Source organism: Arachis stenosperma, chromosome 9 (genome assembly GCF_014773155.1).
Source record: "Arachis stenosperma cultivar V10309 chromosome 9, arast.V10309.gnm1.PFL2, whole genome shotgun sequence".
In the NCBI taxonomy this organism is placed as follows: domain Eukaryota; kingdom Viridiplantae; phylum Streptophyta; class Magnoliopsida; order Fabales; family Fabaceae; genus Arachis; species Arachis stenosperma.
The window spans coordinates 28,750,992-28,772,751 of record NC_080385.1 but is presented as its reverse complement, the minus strand read 5'-3'; the positions used below and the strand labels follow the sequence as shown (position 1 = coordinate 28,772,751).

The following is a 21,760-nucleotide window of genomic DNA, read 5'->3' as shown; positions in this document are numbered from 1 at the left end:
AATAATTTATTAAAAAAAATTATTAAAAAAATTAATAATTATTAAAAAAATTAATAATTTAAAAATTAAATTTTTTTTATTTCATACATTAAAAAAAGCTAACAAAATATTTAATTATGAGACTTCTTTAAAATATTAATGAGCTATCAATTCGAATTTCACACAATACTCTTTTGTCTTTTAATAGCTCATGAATATTTTTTAATAAATTTTTTAATGAATTTATTTAAATTATACTACAAAAAATACTTTATTCTATCCAAAATAATTTAAAAAAATGGCTTAAAATTGTTTTTTAAATTATTTTGCATAGAATAAAGTATTTTTTTTGTAGTATAATTTAAATAAATTTATTAAAAAATATTCATGAGCTATCAAGAATGGGCAAAAGAGTATCGTATAGAATTCGAATTGATCACCGTATAATTTGAATCATATTGATTCGAACTTCCCCATGCGTAATTCGAATAATGTAATATCTCACCATATAATTTAAATAATTTTATTAAAAAATTATCATGAATATTTTTTAATAAATTTATTTAAATTATACCACAAAAAAATATTTTTTTCTATGCAAAATAATTTAAAAAATAGTTTAAAAGATGTTAGGAGTACTATAAAAATTTGTAATGTCCTAATGATTTAGGACATTAAAGATATACTCTACATAGTCAATAATAATTTAAAAATTAAAGAAAATATATTTTTATCATGTATTTACCTAAATTACTAGAATATTACAAACTTTTATAGTACTCATAACATCTTTTAAGCTATTTTTTAAAATTATTTTGTATAGAATAAAATATTTTTTTTAATTTCTAAATTATTATTGACTATGTAGAGTACTTTATTTAAAATTTGAGTACATGCATATATTTTACCTAAGTCATTAGAACATTACAAATTTTTATAGTATTTCTAACCTTTTTTAAGCCATTTTTTAAAATTATTTTGCATAGAATAAAATATGTTTTGTAGTATAATTTAAATAAATTTATTAAAAAATTTTATTAAAAAATATTCATGAGCTATTAAAAATGGACAAAAGAGTATTGTATGGAATTCGAATTGATAGCTCATTAATATTTTAAAGAAGTCTTGTAATTAAATGTTTTGTTAACTTTTTTTTAATGTATAAAATAAAATATGTATTTTTTAATTTTTAAATTATTAATTTTTTTAATAAATTTTTTTAATAATTATTAATTTTTTTAATAAAATTTTTTTAATAAATTATTAATTTTTAAACAGCATAATTCGAATTATACCATGAATAATTCGAATCAGTCAAATTTCAATTACTTGGGAACGCGTGCGTGGGTGTAATTCGAATCAGGCTGATTCGAATTACTTGGTGTGTGCATGTGTACATAGTTCGAATCAATATGATTCGAATTACGTGTAGTTTGAGTTCGAATTGATCTGATTCGAACTATATAAAAACGTGCATTGGTAGATTCTTGAACCAGATTTTGATTTGGCGAATTTGTGTAAAATTTTATGTTGTATCACTTGATTTTTTGGGTGGTGGAAATAAAGGTGAAGATGATCTCAACAAAACAAATTTGCCACAAATTTTGATATTGTAATTTTATTTTATTTTATTTTTTTGTTATTTGATTTTTGAATTTGTATTCGAATTAAATTAAAATATTATGGTTGATGTAGTATTTTTAATTTGTATGATATTTTAAACTTTATATTAGACTATAGCTATATTTTAGTATGTTTATTTATATTTTATTTATTATTTTATTATAAAAAGATTTTTTAGTTGAACTGGTCGAACCAATAAATTATTAAACCAATAGCTAGAAGGGTTCAATGACCAGTTCGATTTTCTGAACCTTGCACTAAAGTGAATGTAAACAATAAATATGACATCACAAAAAAGCGTAAATCTAGTTGGGTGGTTGTAATTAAAACTAAACTAAGAAGTCGCATAAAGTCTAACAAGACGAAGGGCCAATAATCTTACCAAGTTGATGACCCAATTTTTTTAAAGTTGGTTGGTGATCCTATCACTTTTAATCACTTCTTATGGACGATAAAATCATTAATTTTAGGGTAAATGATAATATTTATCCACCAAAAAAAGAGGACAATAAAAAAGAAGATAGGGACGAAGAAGAAGAGGAATTCAATTATTAGGAAGTAACATTCCAAGAGCGTAATGAACAAAAGATTGATGCAACGACAATAAAAAAGAAAAATCTAAATATGGGTAATCATATAGGATTTTCTTTCATGTAAGTTTGACATTTTATTGACGAGATTACTTATTCTATTTTTAACAATTATTATTTCGGATTATATTATAATTTTTTATTTTAATAAAAAATATTTAATTTTTATTAATTATTAGTTTAATTATTAGTTATCATATTATAAAGTCTAGTAATAGCAGGTTATAATTATGATACTTACAGTCAAAAAAACATTAAATAAAAATATTTTTTATTAATAAATTATTGTCATCGGATTTTGTGTAAAATAAATCTGACAATATCATTTAGAGTTTTTTAAAAATAATTTTATTAAATAATATTATTGTCGGGTTTCTTTCGGATGATAAGTACGACTTGAATTGGCTATTTCAAAAGATATTACGTCAAAATTTGTTTAAGGTAATTAGTATTGGATTCATAAATTTTGCTGATAAACGATTATCGATAATATTTATATCATTAGATTCGTTTCAATAATAAATTTATCGGTAATAATATCACCGACAAATATTTTTAAGAATTTCATCGATAAATATGATAGTTTAAATTTTTTTTGTAGGGTTAATAATTGAATTGATTGGCTTGTTATACATAAATTTTGAGCAGTAGGTGGCTTGTGATTTTTACCTTGTATTGAATAAGTTTTTCATGATAAAATCTTAACGTGTTATTAGCTCTCTACTTCTGGTTTTGTGCGATTTTCCATTATATTATTGTGATACCATTAATGGCATTATTACTTGTGCTTGGGTAATTGTTCGTTCCTCTTATTTTTGTAAGGATTGGATCATGTGTTTTATTCCTATCACTAACTAATTGCACTCTCCATCAAAGACTAATTTTGGGCTTGAATACAAAAGTGTGCGTCTTTTTCTCAACGAATTAGACATTAACCATTGAAAAGATTTGAGATGATAAGTCAATCTATTTATACATCTACATGTTTAAATATGACGATGGATTTTGGATTTAGTTAATATGTTTTAAGTTGATTATAGCTTTCCTTTCATCAATGCAGAAGACTTATGACTTTTTTTATGACAATTTCTTTTTCCAATTTAGCAATTTTTCTACCAATAAGGTTGTGGATCTTACTCAAATTGGAGAGTGTTTAACATCTATTTCTCAAATAATGCACTTTTTTTAAAGTGATTCTTTTCAACTGGGAGAAGTATATGACAAAATTTTTAGGGTTATGCCTAAGTATTTTTTCATCTAAATTTTATTTAAGTAGGTCTAACACCAACAAAAACTACTTTTATTAAAAGAGTGTCATTACACGCGCTTTATTTTCTTCTCCTTTCCCGCGTTTCTTCTTCTTCTTCTTCCCTGCGGTTCTTCTTCTTCTTCTTTTAAATACACGCATATGTCATCTTCTTCTTCTTTTAAATTCGCGTATACCTCCTCCTCCTCCTTCTTCTTCTTCTCCTCTTTCGTTATCATCATCACCAACAACACTAACATTTTGCTAATAGATTATTTTTTCAATCGAATTGAATGGAATGCGATTGCTAAATTGAATTGAATTGAATTGAATGGGCGCAAGTGTTCTAAATCTGAATTGAATTGAATTGAATTGATAATCTCTAAATTATAGACATAGGTGTTTCGAATTTGATTTTATATAATAGATTATCTTTCGTTCATTTAGTATTATACAATTATTTCACCATGAGTACGTGTTCGGTTCATTATGCAGAAAGCTTTTTGAATTTGATTTTATATAATGGATTATTTTTTGTTTACTCAAGTACTAAACAATTGTTTCACCATGAGTACGTGTTCGGTTCATTATACGAAAATCTATTCGAATTTGATTTTATATAATGGATTATGTTTCGTTCACTCAGTACTATACATTGTTTCACTATGGTCTATGAGTACGTGTTCGGTTCGTTATGCAGAAAGCTGTTCGAATTCGATTTTATATAATGAATTATGTTTCGTTCACTCAGTTGTTTCACCATGAGTACGTGTTCGGTTCATTATGCAGAAAGCTGTTTGAATTTAATTTTATATAATGGATTATGTTTCGTTCACTCAATACTATACAATTGTTTCATCATGAGTACATGTTCGATTCATTTCTGTTTTGCACAATTCAAAACTCTTTCTCCTTTCCTTCTACTGCTTCTTCATCAAGGAGAGAAAGAGGAAAAGACGAAAAAATACAGCAACAATAACAACAAAAGAATGATGATAAGGAGAAAAGACGTGAAGAAGAAGAAACACCAAAAAAAGGAAGAGAATGAAGAAGAGGAAGAACGCGAAGAAGAAGCCGAAGAAGAAGATGCTCCGTGCGTAAAACGCAGAAAAAGAAGAAGAAGAAGCATGAGAGAGAAGAGAAGAAACATAAAGAAAAAAAAACGGAAAAAGTGTGTGACCTAAAATTACTTAAATGAACTTAAATATCAAAATTACTTGAACGTACAAAATATCTCAATTTTCTATTTGCATGGATTCTACTATATCCACTATGAATATAGTTGGTTATATATAGATATTAGAATCTGAACTAAAGCGGTTATACCTCCATTATATAGGATATATGCTAATTAAGTAATTAGAAATATTTTGTAAATGATTACCAATAAAATTCTTTTAATTCTAACCGTAAATAAGAATAAAATTTAGATCCTTTTGAATATTCGATTTCTTTAATTTATAGCTTGTTTGAGACAAATTTCTTATTCAATTATGTTTAGTAGTCAATAATATTTTATCAAATACTTAAAAAATATATAAAAAAAATTTATAAATTATAAGAATAATAAAATCTACAATTATTAAATTCAAATAAGTAATAATAACATTTTAAATAAGCAAGAATGAAACATAAAATATCAAATTTATTAAAGGTGAAAAAAATTTAACAAAAATTCATATCTAAAATAACAAGATGAAAAAACTAGTAAAATATTTTAAATAAAGTAGTGTGTGAGAATAAGATAATAAGAACAAAACTACATCTAAACAAAATTAAAAATCAAAATAAAAAAAATAAAGTAAAATTTTAGGGATTCTAGAGAGAAGTTGAAATTTCTCTCTCTAAAATCTCACTAAAAACTTATGAAAATGTAAAAATGAGTGAGTATATGAGTGTATAGCATTTCTCCCTTCATCTTGGCTTCATAATAGCATCCGAAATAGCTATTGGAGGCCTTAGAAAGCCCATAAACAAAGATGCATGTATTTCACTAAACTCAGCACGTGGAGTCGTCTTGTACTTGCACAGAAAGCTCGCGCACTTGGAAAACTCGCCCACGCAAACTACCAGCAAGCTTCAGTCTTGAATCGCTTTCCGAATCCGTTTTTTTTTTTTGCTCAATTCTTTTTTATCCTTAGAGGTCATTGATGTACCTAAACTCTAAATCACTTCAATAAATTGATTACGACATTGAATGACACAACTTCATAAAAAATAAGATTCAAAATACACAATTAATTGAATTGAATTGTGCAAGATACTTGATAAACTGCATACTTTTTGATACAATTTAAAATAATAAAATAGAGTTTATCAAGTAACCTTAAGATTTTTTTTTTGTGTAATTTGACATTATTTTCCTTTATTTTATTGACAAAATTTTGACAAAATTTTTTTATTCTAATTTTAGCAATCGTTATTTTGAATTATATTAAAATTCTTTATTTTAATAAAAAATATTTAATTTTTATTTATTTTTAATTTGAATATTAATTATCATATTGTAGATCTTAGTAAAAGCAAGTTATAATTATAATAATTACAATTAAAAATATTAAATAAAAATAATTCTTCTAATAATAAATTATTATCGATGAATTTTGCATAGGATAAATCCAACGGTATCATTTAGAATTTTTTATAAATAATTTTATTAAATAATATTATCATTAAAAAATCCCGACGATCATTAGGGCAAAAAAATATTGAAATGACGTTAATATTACCGTTGAATTATTTTCAAAGATAAGCACAACTTAAATTGGCCATTTTAAAAGATATTACCATAAAAAAATTTTAAAGGAATTAGCGTTGGATTCTAAATTTCGTTGATAAAAAATTACGGTAATGTCTATTGTTCATACCCTGGCCCAACGCTAAGGGCCCAGGTCCAACCAAAAGGCTTGATCCAATAGATTAAGTCTAGCAAAGCACCGACCTCCACCTAAGAAGTCGGTGTCAACCACGACTTAGTATAAAGAAGTCGGATATGAGATTAGCTGGCGGATAAACACTCATTCAAATGAGTAACCGCCCCTAAAATCTCTCTAACCACTTCCCAAAGCCATATCTTAACCTCCCCAAGATAATGGGACGGTTAATATCCTAAAGATACGGCACTACACCAGCGGTGGTTATTGGCTCACCACTATAAGTACACTGACACCTATCAGGTATTTCTAAGCCCAATACTCTCTAGACCTGCTCACACTCTTGCTAACTTAAGCATCGGAGTGTCTTTGCAGGTACCACCCCCCCATTCATTCGCGCGCGCAAGTCGGACGGAGCCTCCCGAGTTGCTGATCCATTCGGAGTCCTCCTCCTTCATACATTTGGGCCACTCAACGCCATCCATTGAATTTATCTCCGGTTACCCACCGTAACATTGGCGCCGTTGCCGGGGACCCGAGAGATCACCCATTGATGGCGGACAGATCCCACGAAGAAGGCCATGCGGAAACAGATTCTGAACAAGAGAATCTAGGCATGGGTAATAACGATGAAGACCTGGCCCTACGCCAGGAGGATAATAATCAACACAGAGAGGGTACCTCCGGAGTGAAAAACCCGAAGGTAAATTCCTCAGATGGGCGAGAATCGGAAAAAGGCGGACCATCCCATGTAGCTGAATTAATATGATTAGTCCATAGCCGCCTGGAATAATTGGAGCAAGAGCGGGAGAAGCAGAAGGAAACCGAAAAGTACCTCAAAGAGGAGATGGAACGGCGAAAAGAGTTAGAAAGAAAACTCTTGCAGCTAGAGTCCTCCCTCAAGAGTCACAACTCCCGCGACGAACAAGAAGATCAACTCTCGAGGGGAGAAGATCCTTTCAGCGAGGACATAATGAGGGCAAAAGTTCCGAGAAACTTTAAAAGCCCTGATATGGACCTCTACGATGGAACCACAGACCCGAAGCATCACCTAAGCAACTTCAAAAGTCGGATGTATCTAGCTGATGCCTCCGACGCTACGAGATGCAAAGCTTTCCCGACCACTTTATCGAAAGCAGCGATGAAGTGGTTCGATAGCCTCCCCCCGAGATCAATCACTAGCTTCGAAGACCTCTCAAGGAAGTTTTTGATGAGGTTCTCAATTCAGAAAGATAAAGTAAAACATGCACCGAGCCTCCTGGGAATAAAACAGGAGGTCGGAGAGTCTTTACGAGCCTATATGGAAAGGTTCAATAAGGCATGTTTGGAGATCCAAGACCTGCCCACAGAGGCAGTCATAATGGGGTTAGTCAATGGACTTAGAGAAGGTCCCTTTTCACAGTCCATATCTAAAAGGCACCCCGTCTCTCTAAGCGATGTACAAGAAAGGGCGGAAAAGTACATCAATATGGAAGAGAATGCAAAGTTAAGAGACCTGAGTTGGCGACCTGGACCCCCTCCCTCATCTAAAGAGAGGGAAAGGGAAGCCAAGAAAAAGGAAGAGCTCGGTCTCGAGAGGCCCAGAAAATATCACTCTTATACTCCTCTCAAAACCTCTATAGTGGATGTATACAGAGAGATTTGCCACACTGAAAGGCTGCCACCCCCTAGACCTATTAAAAACAAAAAAGGGGGAAGCCGCGGCGACTACTGCGAGTACCATAAAATATATGGTCACTCCACCAACGATTGTTACGACCTCAAAAATGTGATAGAAAAGCTGGCTAGAGAAGGTCGGCTTGATAGATATCTCATGGAAAGGTCGGACACTCACGGGAAAAGAAAGCGAGACGATATGGATAGAAGAGATCCACCACCGCAGACTCCAGAGAGACATATTCATATGATCTCGGGAGGATTTGCGGGAGGGGGCCTCACTAAATCCTCTCGCAAAAGACATCTCAAAAGAGTCTATCAAGTCGAAGAAGAGACACCCGACTTCCCCACTATCTCATTCACAAAAGAAGATGGGCAAGGGATAATTCCCGGGCATGATGATCCCGTGGTGATAACTATGATCCTAGCCAATGCCCATCTCCACAGAACCTTAGTAGACCAGGGAAGCTCGGCGGACATCCTTTTCAAGCCCGCTTTCGACAAGCTAGGGTTAGATGAAAAAGAGTTGAGAGCCTACCCCGACACCCTATATGGATTGGGGGACACGCCGATAAAACCACTAGGATTTTTACCCCTTCACACTACTTTTGGAAGAGGGGAAAAATCAAGGACTCTGAGCATAGACTTCATAGTCATTGATGAAGGGTCAGCCTATAATGCCTTAATCGGCAGAACTACCCTTAATCGCCTCAGAGCAGTGGTATCCACTCCCCACCTTTGCATGAAACTCCCAACCCCAGCGGGAATAGCAACGGTGAGGGGAGACCAAAAATTGGCAAGAAAATGCTACAATGAAAGCCTAAATCTGAGAGGAAAGGGCAAAGAAGTCCACACCATAGAGCTCGGCGGCACAAGGGCCAGAGAAGAGATGCGACCCCAACCGGGAGGAAAAACCGAGGAGGTGCAAGTCGGTAAAGAGGAAGGAAAAAACACTTACATAGGAGCCAACCTAGGGGAAACCCTAAAACAAAGGTTGACTGAACTCCTAAGAGCTAATTCCGACCTCTTCGCATGGAAGGCTTCCGACATGCCCGGGATTGATCCCGAGCTCATGTCCCACAGGCTCTCGGTTTATCCAGGGTCCCGACCCGTACAGCAAAGAAGACGCAAGCTCGGCCCGGAACGAGCCCTAATAGTAGAAGAGCAAGTACAGGCCCTCTTGGAAGCCAGCTTTGTTAAAGAGGTCAAGTATCCAACATGGCTAGCCAATGTGGTGCTAGTCAAAAAACAGAATGGCAAATGGAGAATGTGCGTCGACTATACCGACTTGAATAAGGCATGTCCTAAGGACCCTTATCCCTTACCAAGTATTGATACCCTGGTGGACTCCAGCTCGGGGTATCAATACTTATCATTCATGGACGCCTACTCGGGATATAACCAAATCCCGATGTACGAGCCCGACCAAGAGAAAACATCTTTCATCACACCAAAGGCAAACTATTGCTATGTGGTCATGCCATTCGGATTAAAGAATGCAGGAGCCACATACCAACGGTTGATGAATAAAGTGTTTTCCCCCCACCTAGGGAGCTTGATGGAAGTATACGTCGACGACATGCTAGTAAAGACCAAGGAAGAAGTCGACCTCTTAACCGACCTCTCGCAAGTCTTTGACACTATAAGGTTGCATGGGATGAGGCTAAATCCTGCAAAGTGCGCCTTCGCGGTCGAGGCAGGAAAATTTCTAGGGTTCATGCTAACACAGAGGGGGATTGAGGCCAATCCCGATAAATGCAGAGCCATCCTAGAAATGAAAAGCCCGACTTGTTTGAGAGAGGTTCAACAGCTCAATGGCCGGCTTGCAGCCCTCTCCAGATTCTTGGCGGGATCGGCACTAAAATCCCTTCCATTATTCTCTTTATTAAGAAAGGGATGCCGATTCGAATGGACTCCGGAATGCGAGGAGGCGTTCCAAGAGTTCAAAAAGTTCTTAAGCCAACCTCCTATCTTGACCCGACCAGTACCAGGGGAAGACCTCGTTTTATACTTATCCGTAGCAAACAAGGCTGTCTCATCAGCCCTGATCAGAGAAGACGAGGTCGGGCAACACCCGGTCTATTTCATCAGCAAGGTCCTGCAAGGCCCTGAACTAAGGTACCACAAACTAGAAAAGTTTGCCTACTCCTTAGTGATAGCCTCACGAAGGCTACGACCTTACTTTCAAGCTCACACAATAAGAGTCCGCACAAACCAACCCATGAAGCAAATCCTCCAAAAGACGGATGTTGCAGGGAGAATGGTTCAATGGGCGATAGAGCTCTCCGAGTTCGATTTGAGATATGAAACTCGGACGGCAATTAAAGCTCAATGCCTCGCCGACTTCGTGGCAGAATACGCAGGAGACCAAGAGGAAAAGCCGACTACATGGGAACTCTATGTAGACGGATCCTCCAACAAAACAGGAAGCGGCGCAGGCATAATATTGGTAGATGAAAGAGGAACCCAGATTGAGGTTTCTCTAAAATTTGAATTTCCAGCCTCAAACAATCAGGCAGAATATGAAGCCTTGATTGCCGGATTAAAGTTAGCAGAGGAAGTCGGTGCTACAAAGGTGACGATCTACAGCGACTCACAGGTGGTGACCTCCCAAATAAGCGGAGAATATCAGGCAAAAGACCCTAATATGAAGAGGTACTTGGAAAAAACCCTGGAGCATCTTGGACGCTTTGCAGAAACCGAGGTCAAACACATAACTCGGGATCTAAATAGCAGAGCGGATGCCCTATCCAAGTTAGCAAGTACCAAACCAGGAGGAAACAACAGAAGCCTGATTCAAGAAACCCTTCAAGAACCCTCGGTAGCAAAAACAGAAGATAAACAAGAGACACTTGAGGTAGTCGGTTTAAACCTCGGATGGATGAATCCCTTAGTCGAATACCTGAAATTCGACATCCTCCCTAAAGAGGAAAAAGAAGCTAAAAAGATCCGAAGGGAAGCACAACATTATACTTTGGTGAGAAATGTCCTTTACAGAAGAGGGATATCAACACCATTACTAAAATGCGTACCGACCTCAAGAACTACCGAGGTGTTGGAAGAGGTACATAGTGGGATCTGCGGAAACCATCTAGGAGCAAGGTCACTCGCCAGGAAAGTAATCCGAGCAGGATTCTACTGGCCGACCTTGCAGAAAGATGCTACAGACTTTGTGAAAAAGTGCAAACCATGTTAGATGCATGCAAATTTCCACGTAGCTCCACCAGAAGAGCTCATCAGTATCACCTCTCCCTGGCCCTTTGCAAAATGGGGAATGGATTTGTTAGGTCCTTTTCCCCAAGCACCAGGACAAGTCAAATACTTGATCGTGGGAATAGACTACTTCACAAAGTGGATAGAAGCAGAACCGCTGGCCACTATCACCGCCCAAAGAAGTCGCAGGTTCCTCTACAAAAACATCATCACAAGGTATGGAATACCTTATTCCATCACTACAGACAATGGAACTCAATTTACCGATGCCACCTTCAGAAGTCTAGTAGCCAGTCTGAAAATCAAGCACCAATTCACCTCGGTGGAGCACCCACAAGCCAATGGGCAAGCCGAGGCAGCTAACAAAGTCATACTGGCAGGATTAAAGAAAAGGCTACAGGAAGCAAAGGGAGCTTGGGCTGAAGAGCTCCCCCAAGTGTTATGGGCTTATAGGACAACTCCTCAATCCGCCACGGGAGAAACACCCTTTCGACTAGTCTATGGCGTAGAAGCCATGATTCCAATAGAAATCAATGAGCAAAGCCCAAGGGTAATTCTCCACGACGAAGTCGGAAATATACGAGGACACAAGGAGGAGCTCGACTTGCTCCCCGAGATCCGAGAAGATGCCCAGATAAGAGAGGCTGCGTTGAAGCAAAGAATGACTACAAGGTACAACAAGAAAGTCATTCGAAGAACATTTGCTACAGATGACTTGGTCCTAATCAGAAACGACATTGGAGTCAACAAATCGGGAGAAGGAAAGCTCGCCGCAAATTGGAAGGGACCATACAAAATCAGAGAAGTGTTAGGGAAAGGTTATTATAAAGTAACCGACCTAAGCGGAACTGAGCTACCTAGGTCGTGGCATGCTTGTAATATGAAAAGGTACTACAGTTAAAAGCGAACTCTACTCCCTGATGTACTCTTTTCCCAGCTTCATGATTTTCTCCCAAAAAGGGTTTTTTCTGGAGAAGGATTTTTAACGAGGCATCATAGTAGAGACTAAGGGAAAAATAGGCTATCAAGACCCTTAGTAGCAAAAGAAGGTACCTCCCCAATTAATAAAGATCTTTTTCATTCATAATATCTCTTATAAATATCCTTCTTTATTTTTCTAAGTACTTCTACGAAACGCGCCGACTTAAGCTCGACAAAACGTGAAAATCCCATGAACCGACCTAGATGGTCGTCAGGATAAAACGACGAGGTACAAGTCGGTGTAAAGAGGTTATATGAGTCGATCGTAAAAACTCGGAAGACGAATCCGACTCACAAGTCGGAACAACATTCCGAGTAGGAAAGCTCGGGAATACGCCGATCCTTAAATCGGAGCGTAGAACCGAGCAGAAGAAAAGCGCATCGCAAAAATAACCTAAGTCATGAAAACTCATCAAAAAGCAAAGTTGAGTACAAAGGAATAACAAAAAGAGGTAGGAAGACCTAAGAAAAAGTTTAAAGGACGACCCGAAAGTCCTTAATGAAAAACGAGCAATCCAAAAAAAAGAAGAAAGGTTTTCAAGAAAAAGCTAAGGGGAAATCAGAAAAGCATACACGCACAAGGTAACTTAAAACCCTTATCCGAAAAAGGGGAATTCACTTTTGTTTAAAAGCCCTTATCCAAAAAAGGGCACAGAGCAGAATATTTTGTTTACGGCCTTAAAAGGCCAAAAGGAAATTGTCCACACAACCAACAACAATGAATAAGTTTAAAAAAGGGGGAGCTCACAGGCCGAGCCCCCATATAGCCATAAAAAAAAAACAAAGTTATCTTTTCAAGGGAGTAGAGGAATCATCACCACCAGACTCAGGAGGGGCGCCGCCAGGACCAGTCGGAGGAACGGAGGAAGAACCCGGAGCATTTTTAGAATGAGGAGGAGACTCAATAATCCTCTGCCCCCGAGTCTTCAAATCTGACTCGGAAACAACCTCGGGGGCAGGAGGATAAACGATGGCACCATCGATGACGACCTTATCAGGATGTAAAGGAGAAAGGTCCAAGTCGGGAGTGATAACTCTGACTTGTTCCAAGAAAATTCTCCAAGACTCCTCGGCACCATCGGCAATAGAGTCCTCCAACTCGGCGTATGCGTTCCGAGAATTCAGCAAGTCCTTCCTCACGGCCACAATATCCTGAAATAAACTGTGATAGCTGTCTTGTGCCGTTTTCCTCAAATTCGCCTCCAAAGTACATTGAGCCCGCAGCTTACCCTCCTCCTCCTTAAGGTGATCCCTCTCCTTCTTCAACTTATCTCTCTCCTCCTTCAACTCCTTCTCATGTTTTTCATAAATAAGAAGCCTCCCCTCCAACTCCTCAACTTTGGAGGATGCCCCCAAAGAGCTGAGGGGAGTCTTCTCAAAAATGTCCAAAAGTTTGCCACAAACACCCGCTGCCCTAAAACTCTCTTCGGCCATGGTGGTGAGGTGGTTTCGAACAGAAACATCATCCATACTTATAAAAGGATAGATGTTCTTTCGGACAAATGCCAGAGAATCCGCCTTAACCCCACCATCAAAAGAAGAAGAGCCAGACTCTGAAGTCTTACGCTTTTTCTTCTCTGGCTCAGAGAGAATTTGGGCAGAAGGGGGTGGTCGAGACAAACTTGAGGAAGAAATGACAATGGGTTGAGAGGGAGTGCCAGTATTTTTAGGAGGAGGAGGAGGAGGAGGAGGAGGAGGAGAGCTGATCGCCCTGGCACCACCCGACCTAGCCCGGGACTTTGCTTTAGCCTCCTGGACCCTTTGGTAAGCCTCCTGAGCATTCTTCTTTGCCATATCTACAAGAAAAACAACTAACAAAAGTTACAAGTCGGTGACATGCAAGTCGGTAGAAACAACTCGGAAATCAGGAATGCACGCACTACCTAATTGAGACTGAACAAAAGTCGGCGTTCCCTGGAGGATTTTTCTGGTATCCAAGTAAGGGGCCCTCCCCCACGCTTCTCGGAAAAACCCCACAATGGCCGCCTCCACCTCGTCAAGGTCATCTAGACCATACTTCTCACAAGGGGAGGCCGCCAACCAATAAAGGGGAAAGCGAGGGGAGGAGTGCTCATCAAGGAAAAAGGGGTGGTGACCCTCTACAGCTTGTACTTTGAAAAAATAGTTTTTGAAGTCATGAAAAGATTCGTCAAAAAGGGTGAAAATCATCCGACCTTGTATGGCTCGGAAGGATACCCACTGCTGTTTGTTGTTTAGCCCACTAAAGGGCTTAGTCATATGAAATAGAAAGAAGAAAATCCTCAAAGAGGTCGGAAAGTCCAGAGCGTGGCTAATAAACTGATAGATCCTCAAAAAACCCCAAGAATTGGGGTGAAGCTGAGTAGGGGCAACTCTACAGTGGTGCAAAACAGATATCTCGAAATCCGAGAAAGGAAGAAAAACACCCAAACGGGTGATCATACATTCATACATGAAGAAGAAATGAGGGGCCGCCTCATTAACTCTCCCAAAACAGACCCGGTCTTCAGGACCCGGGATTATCAATTCATATTTTGGCTCGTCCTCCTCCGAAGTACAGAGCTGGTGGTGAGTACGAAGATGAGTGATAAACTCAGCATCGACCAGGGGTTCCTCCCCAAGGACAGTGTCATCAACCCACAGAGAAAGAACATCTACGGAAGCCATTTTTTATATAAAGAAAAGTGGTAGAAACCTACAAAAAGAAAAAAAGAAAAAGAAAAATAAAAAAACACGGCCCCTAAAGAGGAAAGATACGAAGCTAGAATCTACAGGCCAACCTACCCACTCACAATACAAAACATGCAAACATAAGGCATGACGTGGAAGAAACAAAACTAACCTTTATCCGAAGAAATGAAGGCTGGAGAAAACGGGAAGCTTCGAACACAAGAATACAGCACGAGCAAAGCAAAAGTTCGAAAGATTGCAGAAACGGAAAAACGAAAGAGAGGGAAAGTATTTATAAATAGGCTAAGGGGCATAATGGTAAAAACGAGGCAGTCATTAATGAGATTGCACCGTTACCAAAGCCCTCAATCCCTAAACGCTTCCTCAACGGACACGACGCTTGAATTGACGTAACTGTCAGAAACAAAAGGTCGCGAAAATCACGTCGGTTTCAAAACCCGTGAAAGTCGGCTACGAACCCGAGTTGAATACTTGAACCCAAGCCTTAAAAAGATCTTGGGCTCAAGTAGGGGCACTGTTCATACCCTGGCCCAACGCTAAGGGCCCAGGTCCAACCAAAAGGCCTGATCCAATAGATTAAGCCTAGCAAAGCACCGACCTCCACCTAAGAAGTCGGTGTCAACCACGACTTAGTATAAAGAAGTCGGATATGAGATTAGCTGGCGGATAAACACTCATTCAAATGAGTAACCGCCCCTAAAATCTCTCTAACCACTTCCCAAAGCCATATCTTAACCTCCCCAAGATAATGGGACGGTTAATATCCTAAAGATACGGCACTACACCAGCGGTGGTTATTGGCTCACCACTATAAGTACACTGACACCTATCAGGTATTTCTAAGCCCAATACTTTCTAGACCTGCTCACACTCTTGCTAACTTAAGCATCGGAGTGTCTTTGCAGGTACTACCCCCCCATTCATTCGCGCGCGCAAGTCGGACGGAGCCTCCCGAGTTGCTGATCCATTCGGAGTCCTCCTCCTTCATACATTTGGGCCACTCAACGCCATCCATTGAATTTATCTTCGGTTACCCACCGTAACATCTATATTATCGAATTCGTTCTGACAGTAAATTTATTGATAATAATATTATTATCAAATTTTTTAAAAAATTCTATCGGTAAATCCGACAATTTTAAATGTTTCTTTTTCTAGTATTAATAAATGAATTGATGGGCTTATTAGTTGTTATACATAAATTTTGTACAGTGGGTTGTGGGTGACTTGTGATTTTTACCTCATAAAGAATAAGTTTTTCATGATAAAATCTTAATGTGTTGTTAGCTCTTTATTTCTGGTTTTGTGCCATTTTGCATTATATTATTGTGATTCCATTAATGGCAAAATTATTTGTGCTTGGGTAATTGTTCCTCCTCTTATTTTTGCAAGGATTGAATTATGTCCTACCACTAACTATATTCCATCAAAGACTAATTTTGGGCTTGAATACAAAAGTGTGCGTCTTTTCTCAACGAATTAGACATAACCATTGAAAAGATTTGAGATAATGATTCAATTTATTTATATCTACATGTCTAAATAAGTTGGTGGATTTTGGATTTTAGTTAATATGTTTTAAGTTGATTATAGCTGTACTTTCATCAATGCAAAAGACTTATAACTTTTTTATTATAATTTCTTTTTCCAATTTAGCAATCATTCTACCACTAAGGTTGTGGATCTTACTAAAATTGGAGAACGTTATCTTCTATTTCCCAAATAATTATCTTTTGCTAAAATGACTCTTTCCAACAGGGAGAACCGGAGAAGTATATAAACAAATTTTCTGTTAACATGGACTCGTGTATATATATAGATATTAGAATCTGACTTCTGTTACATCTCCATTATATAAGATAGGAAAATATTAAGTATACCACTATACTATATTTCAGTAATTTTTAACCGTTGATTTTAATTATATATATTATATATACCTTTTATAATTAAAATCAATAGTTAAAAATTATTGAGACATCAGTATAACAGTATATTTAAAAATTTTTCGGATAGTATATAAGCTAATTAGAAATATTTTGTAAATGATTAGCAATAAAATTGTTTTAATTCTTTAATTCATAGATTGTTTGAGACAGATTGCTTAGTAGGCAATAACATTTGCAGGTTAATGATGATATATAAGGCAAGTTTATATAAATATATATTAAAAAGAAAAGAAGCAAAAGAGGAAAACCTTTAAACTCTGCAAAGAGAGTCAGAGAGATGGCGCCAGAGCCAAAACAGTACCCAACTACCCATCAATCATAAAAACCAAAACATGTATTATCAAGGAGGAGATTTTCAAATTCCACAATCCACGGATTTATCAGCACATCAAATCATGTCTCTTTGATCCTTCCTTTTTTCCTTGACTTTTATGATCTCTCTTCTTCCATTCTCTCTATACTTTGCTTCTTTCTCTTTGGCCATCTTCTGTTTCATCAGAGGAAGAGGGTCCCTCACTATTGGCTTCACTAGTTTGGCTGCTTTTACCCATCATCATCATTCCTTGGTGAACCATTTTCATATGCTTTGTTTCGGATTCGGATTCGGATTTCGCCCTCGCCCTTGGTTCTTGATCTCCATCTTGATACTCTTGTTCGGATTTGTACTTGTACCAACACGCCCAATAAACGAAATTGAAGAAATTTATGCAACTTAAGATGGCCAAGAACCAATAGAACAAGTTGAGATTGTTCGAGTTCAGATCAAATCCATGTAACCAACCTTGTTTGCTCGGCGCCACCCTCTTCGTGACGCTGTTTATTACATTAACAAATACCGTGCTCAAGAAGTAACCAATAGACATTGCTAGCCATGTGAAAGAAGTTGATAGCGATTTCATTGTTTTTGGTGCTTCTCTATAGAAGAATTCCAATAGGCCTACTTGTGTGAACATATCTGCAATCCCGAAAATCGCATATTGGAATGAAAGCCAGAATAGGCTAATTGGTTTTGAAGGGTCTTTTCTTGCTTGGTCCCTTCTCTTCACTTCTATGATTCCGGCTACCATCATTGAAATCGAAGAGAGTACTAGTCCAACGCCAACCCTCTGGAGTTGAGTGACTCCAGAGGGATGGTTTGTGATCTTTCGTGCGAATGGCACGAACAAGAACTCGTAAATTGGGATTAGGATGCATAAGAAGAGAAGGGGTATCACCGGAATTGATGCCGGGGGAACGGTGAAGGAGCCGAGTTTTAGGTTCATTACATTCCCCTGTTGAACTGAGAATGTTTGAAGCTGTGCTAGGCAAGTGTTCATTATTATGGTGCTAGCTAATATTGGTAACATTCTTGTTAGGATCTTCACTTCTTCAACTTGTGTCACAGTGCAAACTTTCCACGGTTTTGGTTCAAAGTTTCCTTGAAGAACTGCTGCTTTGTCTAGGAACCTAATCCAACAAACCAAAACTCCATAAAAAATCATGTTTGAATTATCAAGACACCATAAGTCATAACCCATTTTACATTTTAAGGTTTTACCAATTTTACCACCTTCTCTGGAAACACTCATAAATTTTGTACACTAGAAGTTGAATTTAATTTGATTTCGCAGAGAACAATAAATGCAAAAGATAAGAAAAGAAATCATTGAACATGGCTGCTATTCAGAAGAAATTTCCTTTTCATATTCTCTCAGTAAAGTACTGCCAAATTAAAAACCACCCTAAAAATATCTAATAATTTGAAAAAAAAAATATTAAAATCAAAGAAGCTTGATTGCTCAAAGTACTGACTCTTGTTCACAAACTTTTATCCCTGAGAAGTGTCAGAAAAGAAAAAAACTTTAACTTTTTTGCTTGCGATTTTGAGTAATAGATAGTAAAATTTTTGGGTAATCATTCTCAGTATCTCTGCTGCTGCAAACGTGCAAAAGCCATAGTTGTAGGGCCATAGTGCTTGGCATTACCTACTCCGTCGTACATGAAGGAAAAAGAATCTTAATTCCTAACACGCCACTGTGCTGGACCGTGCACTTGTTTAATTGTCTTTTCAATTTTTCAGGGTAAATAAGAAAAAGTTCATTGCACGAACACATTTTTATATCATTTCATATATTTAACTAAAATACGTTTGACATCGACTTTTTTTTTTTGTGGAAATGGTAATGGAAAATCTTTACCTTAACTGGTTTGTGTGTGCAATCTTCCCTGTTGTTGAGTCTTTATCACTAATCTCGTATAGTTCTTCATGGGATTCTGGTAGTCGTAGCTTTCGGTTCTTGAAAGCCACAACAATAACCTGTAGTGAAAAATAAAAAAATTAACTATTATTGACTTAATAAAAAAATATTAGTCAACTAACATTTTTTTTTTATTTCTGTTCAGTACGTTAGAAAATCCTTTTTATTCAAGGATGTTAATTCAATGGGACCAAGAATAGTATATAGAACAGTACCAACGAAGCATAATCTAATATTTTTAAGTCAAAGAAAATATGCGATTAATTGTTGAGTGAATACAGTCAATACACAATATTAGTGAAGTACAAAAATTATCAAAAGGAAAGAAAAAATTAATTATACGTTGAATTATACCATATCCGTGATAAATTCAAATAATTAGGAAAGTTCAACTAAATACATTGAAAACGGTCATTATTAGTTTATTAAATGAAATCAACTATATTAGTTATAGAAAGAAAATGAAAATGTTGGATAACAAAAAAAAATTAATAAGAAATATTCATAATTTATTTTATTTAATATTTATTAATTATTGTAATAATTAATAAATGTTAAGACAAGTTTTAGTTTTTTTTTATATTTTTCTAACATTACTGAAAAAAAAAATAGATACTTAATTGATATTTATCATAAAATATATGTTAAAATATAAAATATATTAAAAATTTTTTTTATACAACTAATATTTTTAAAATTTTAACTGATTAAAAAATATAAAATAAAGATTGACGCTAAAAAAATGAATAAAAAGTAATGTATAATTGACTTTTTCTAGAGTTAATATGTGAGAGCTTTAAGATAAAATTTAGTTAAATTAGTCAAATTATTTAATAATTCAGTTATTAATTTGACGTAAAATGGAATGAATTTTCACTAAAATAGGAGAAAAAGAAAAACCTGAAGGATCCTTGAAAGAGGGCTTTGAGAAGGTGGTAGAATTCTGTAAAAGGGTTTGCCAAGAGCAAGAGTGAGAAATCCAAGGAAGGAAGAAACGGTTACAATCAAGAATCCCAAGTACCATGCTCTCTGCGTGCTAACCCAGACGACGGCAGTAACGCCCACAACTGAGCCTAGCGTTGTGCTGAGCAGAAGCCAATTGAAGTAGGTGGCTAAACCCTTCCCTTCCTTGGGGTCCTTCTCTTCAAACTGGTCCGCCCCAAGTGCCGTCATGGAACCCCTCACTCCCCCCGATCCCAATGCCAGCAGGCACAGTGACGTGTACAACATTACTGCTACTCCTCCTTTCACGCAGCTTGATTTTCCACATGCTTCTGGTTGTAGCGCCTTCGTGCCCGCTTGAATTGTCACCACTACCAGCGCCTGCAATATAACAAAACAGAGACTTTGCAGTGAAAAAATATGGTCTATTCCTCTTAAAAGTTAAAACCCAAGTCACAAACAATTCTTTAATGTATTCCGACAGTTAACAGCGGGGGAAGGGAGAAAGGATTTTTGTGAGTCAGAAATGAGAAACAAACTAAATTAGTAAAAGCCTCTTTTTGCGGACCAATTGAATTGTTTATTTGGAGATATTGGGAATTGGAGTAGGATTTATATTTTTTTATGTTTTAGATGATGAGAGGTTACCGTGACTTCGAGTGATCCAAAAAGCAAGCATGTGGTGAGTCTGTTGAGGTAAGTATCGGAGATGAAAGCACCAACGAGTGAGAGCAAGAAAGTGGAACCCAAAAAGTTTGTCAGAGTGTTGGCAGAGCTTGACAGATCAAAGTGCATAACGCCATAAAAGTAGAGCACCATGCTCACCATGTTCGCCACCAGACCCATGTTGTCCAATGCTGACAACACTACCAAAGCAGCAAGGAACAATAATCAAACATTTGCAAATGGGTATTCATACTTCTTTTCAAGATTTGATTTTTATTTACCGAAAACAAACATTGCAGCTCTGAATCCACCCTTCTTCTCCCATGCTTTTGCTTCCTCTTTGTCTCGCTGTTCCAACAAAATTGTAACTCATGAGCTTCTTAGAGATATAAAGAATGATGGATTATGAAGGAATATGCTTACCATTGTTGAGATTCAAAGGGAGAATGGTGGTTGTGGAAGTGGTGTTGGTGAACGTAGAACCCAAAAAGGAAGCTTTAGAAGAAAAAGCTTGAGTATTGGAGTACTAAAGAGAGTAGCCTTCAACTTATATAAAATGTACAATATAGGTCCTAAGTTTTATTACTACCCCTTCTGGAACAGTTGCTTCTGTTCTTCATGACTAGTTCTTTTCCTATGCTATTATTTATCACGATCAGTGTGTGTGTGTGAAATGTGAATCAACCCCCTCCTCCTCTCTCTCTTCCTCTTTTGGGGACACTTTTCAACTTTTTGAGCACGAAATGTGTATTATTGAAGATGGCACCAAAATTAAAAAAAGAAAATTGAAATGGAAGAAGCTACCACGGGTGGTTTAAGATTGCTAAGAATGGATGATAAATGAATTATTGATCTTAATTTCCTAATCAACCCAACATATTAGACCCACTCCTCTTGATTTTTATGCTTGTCTCTCTGCATTTGTGAGGCCCCTTTGTTCTTAAAACCAGCAGCTTTTCGGTAACGCTCAAAAGAGGGGTCAAATTAAAAGGAAGAGTATAAATACAGAAATTGGGGAAGACCCCCTTTTTTTTTAAATCCCTACTGGTTGATACAATGATAAGTATGACACCCATGCATAGCATGTGATCAATTACTTATTTATAAGGATTTGTTATTAATTAATAAATTATTA

General features: G+C 36.6%; 1 protein-coding gene across 1 annotated transcript; it reads right to left on the bottom strand.

Moving 5' to 3' along the window:
* Positions 1 to 16,929: 16,929 nt before the first annotated feature.
* LOC130947976 (protein NRT1/ PTR FAMILY 4.5-like) lies at positions 16,930 to 21,500 on the bottom strand. Its single transcript, XM_057876691.1, has 6 exons — positions 21,049 to 21,500; positions 20,907 to 20,973; positions 20,608 to 20,825; positions 19,918 to 20,340; positions 18,958 to 19,076; positions 16,930 to 18,226 (listed from the first exon to the last, which is right to left on the bottom strand). Exons 1-6 carry the CDS (start codon positions 21,049 to 21,051, stop codon positions 17,236 to 17,238), a joined length of 1,821 nt encoding a protein of 606 aa, XP_057732674.1. The 5' UTR covers positions 21,052 to 21,500; the 3' UTR covers positions 16,930 to 17,235.
* Positions 21,501 to 21,760: the final 260 nt, after the last annotated feature.

What these genes read in the sequence shown, in the direction of transcription:
- LOC130947976 (XM_057876691.1), bottom strand. An exon ending in AGCTGCAATGTTTGTTTTCG is followed by an intron (nt 20,826 to 20,906) that starts GTAAATAAAAAT and finishes CTGCTTTGGTAG; the next exon opens with TGTTGTCAGCATTGGACAAC. An exon ending in GCACACACAAACCAGTTAAG is followed by an intron (nt 18,227 to 18,957) that starts GTAAAGATTTTC and finishes TTGTTGGATTAG; the next exon opens with GTTCCTAGACAAAGCAGCAG.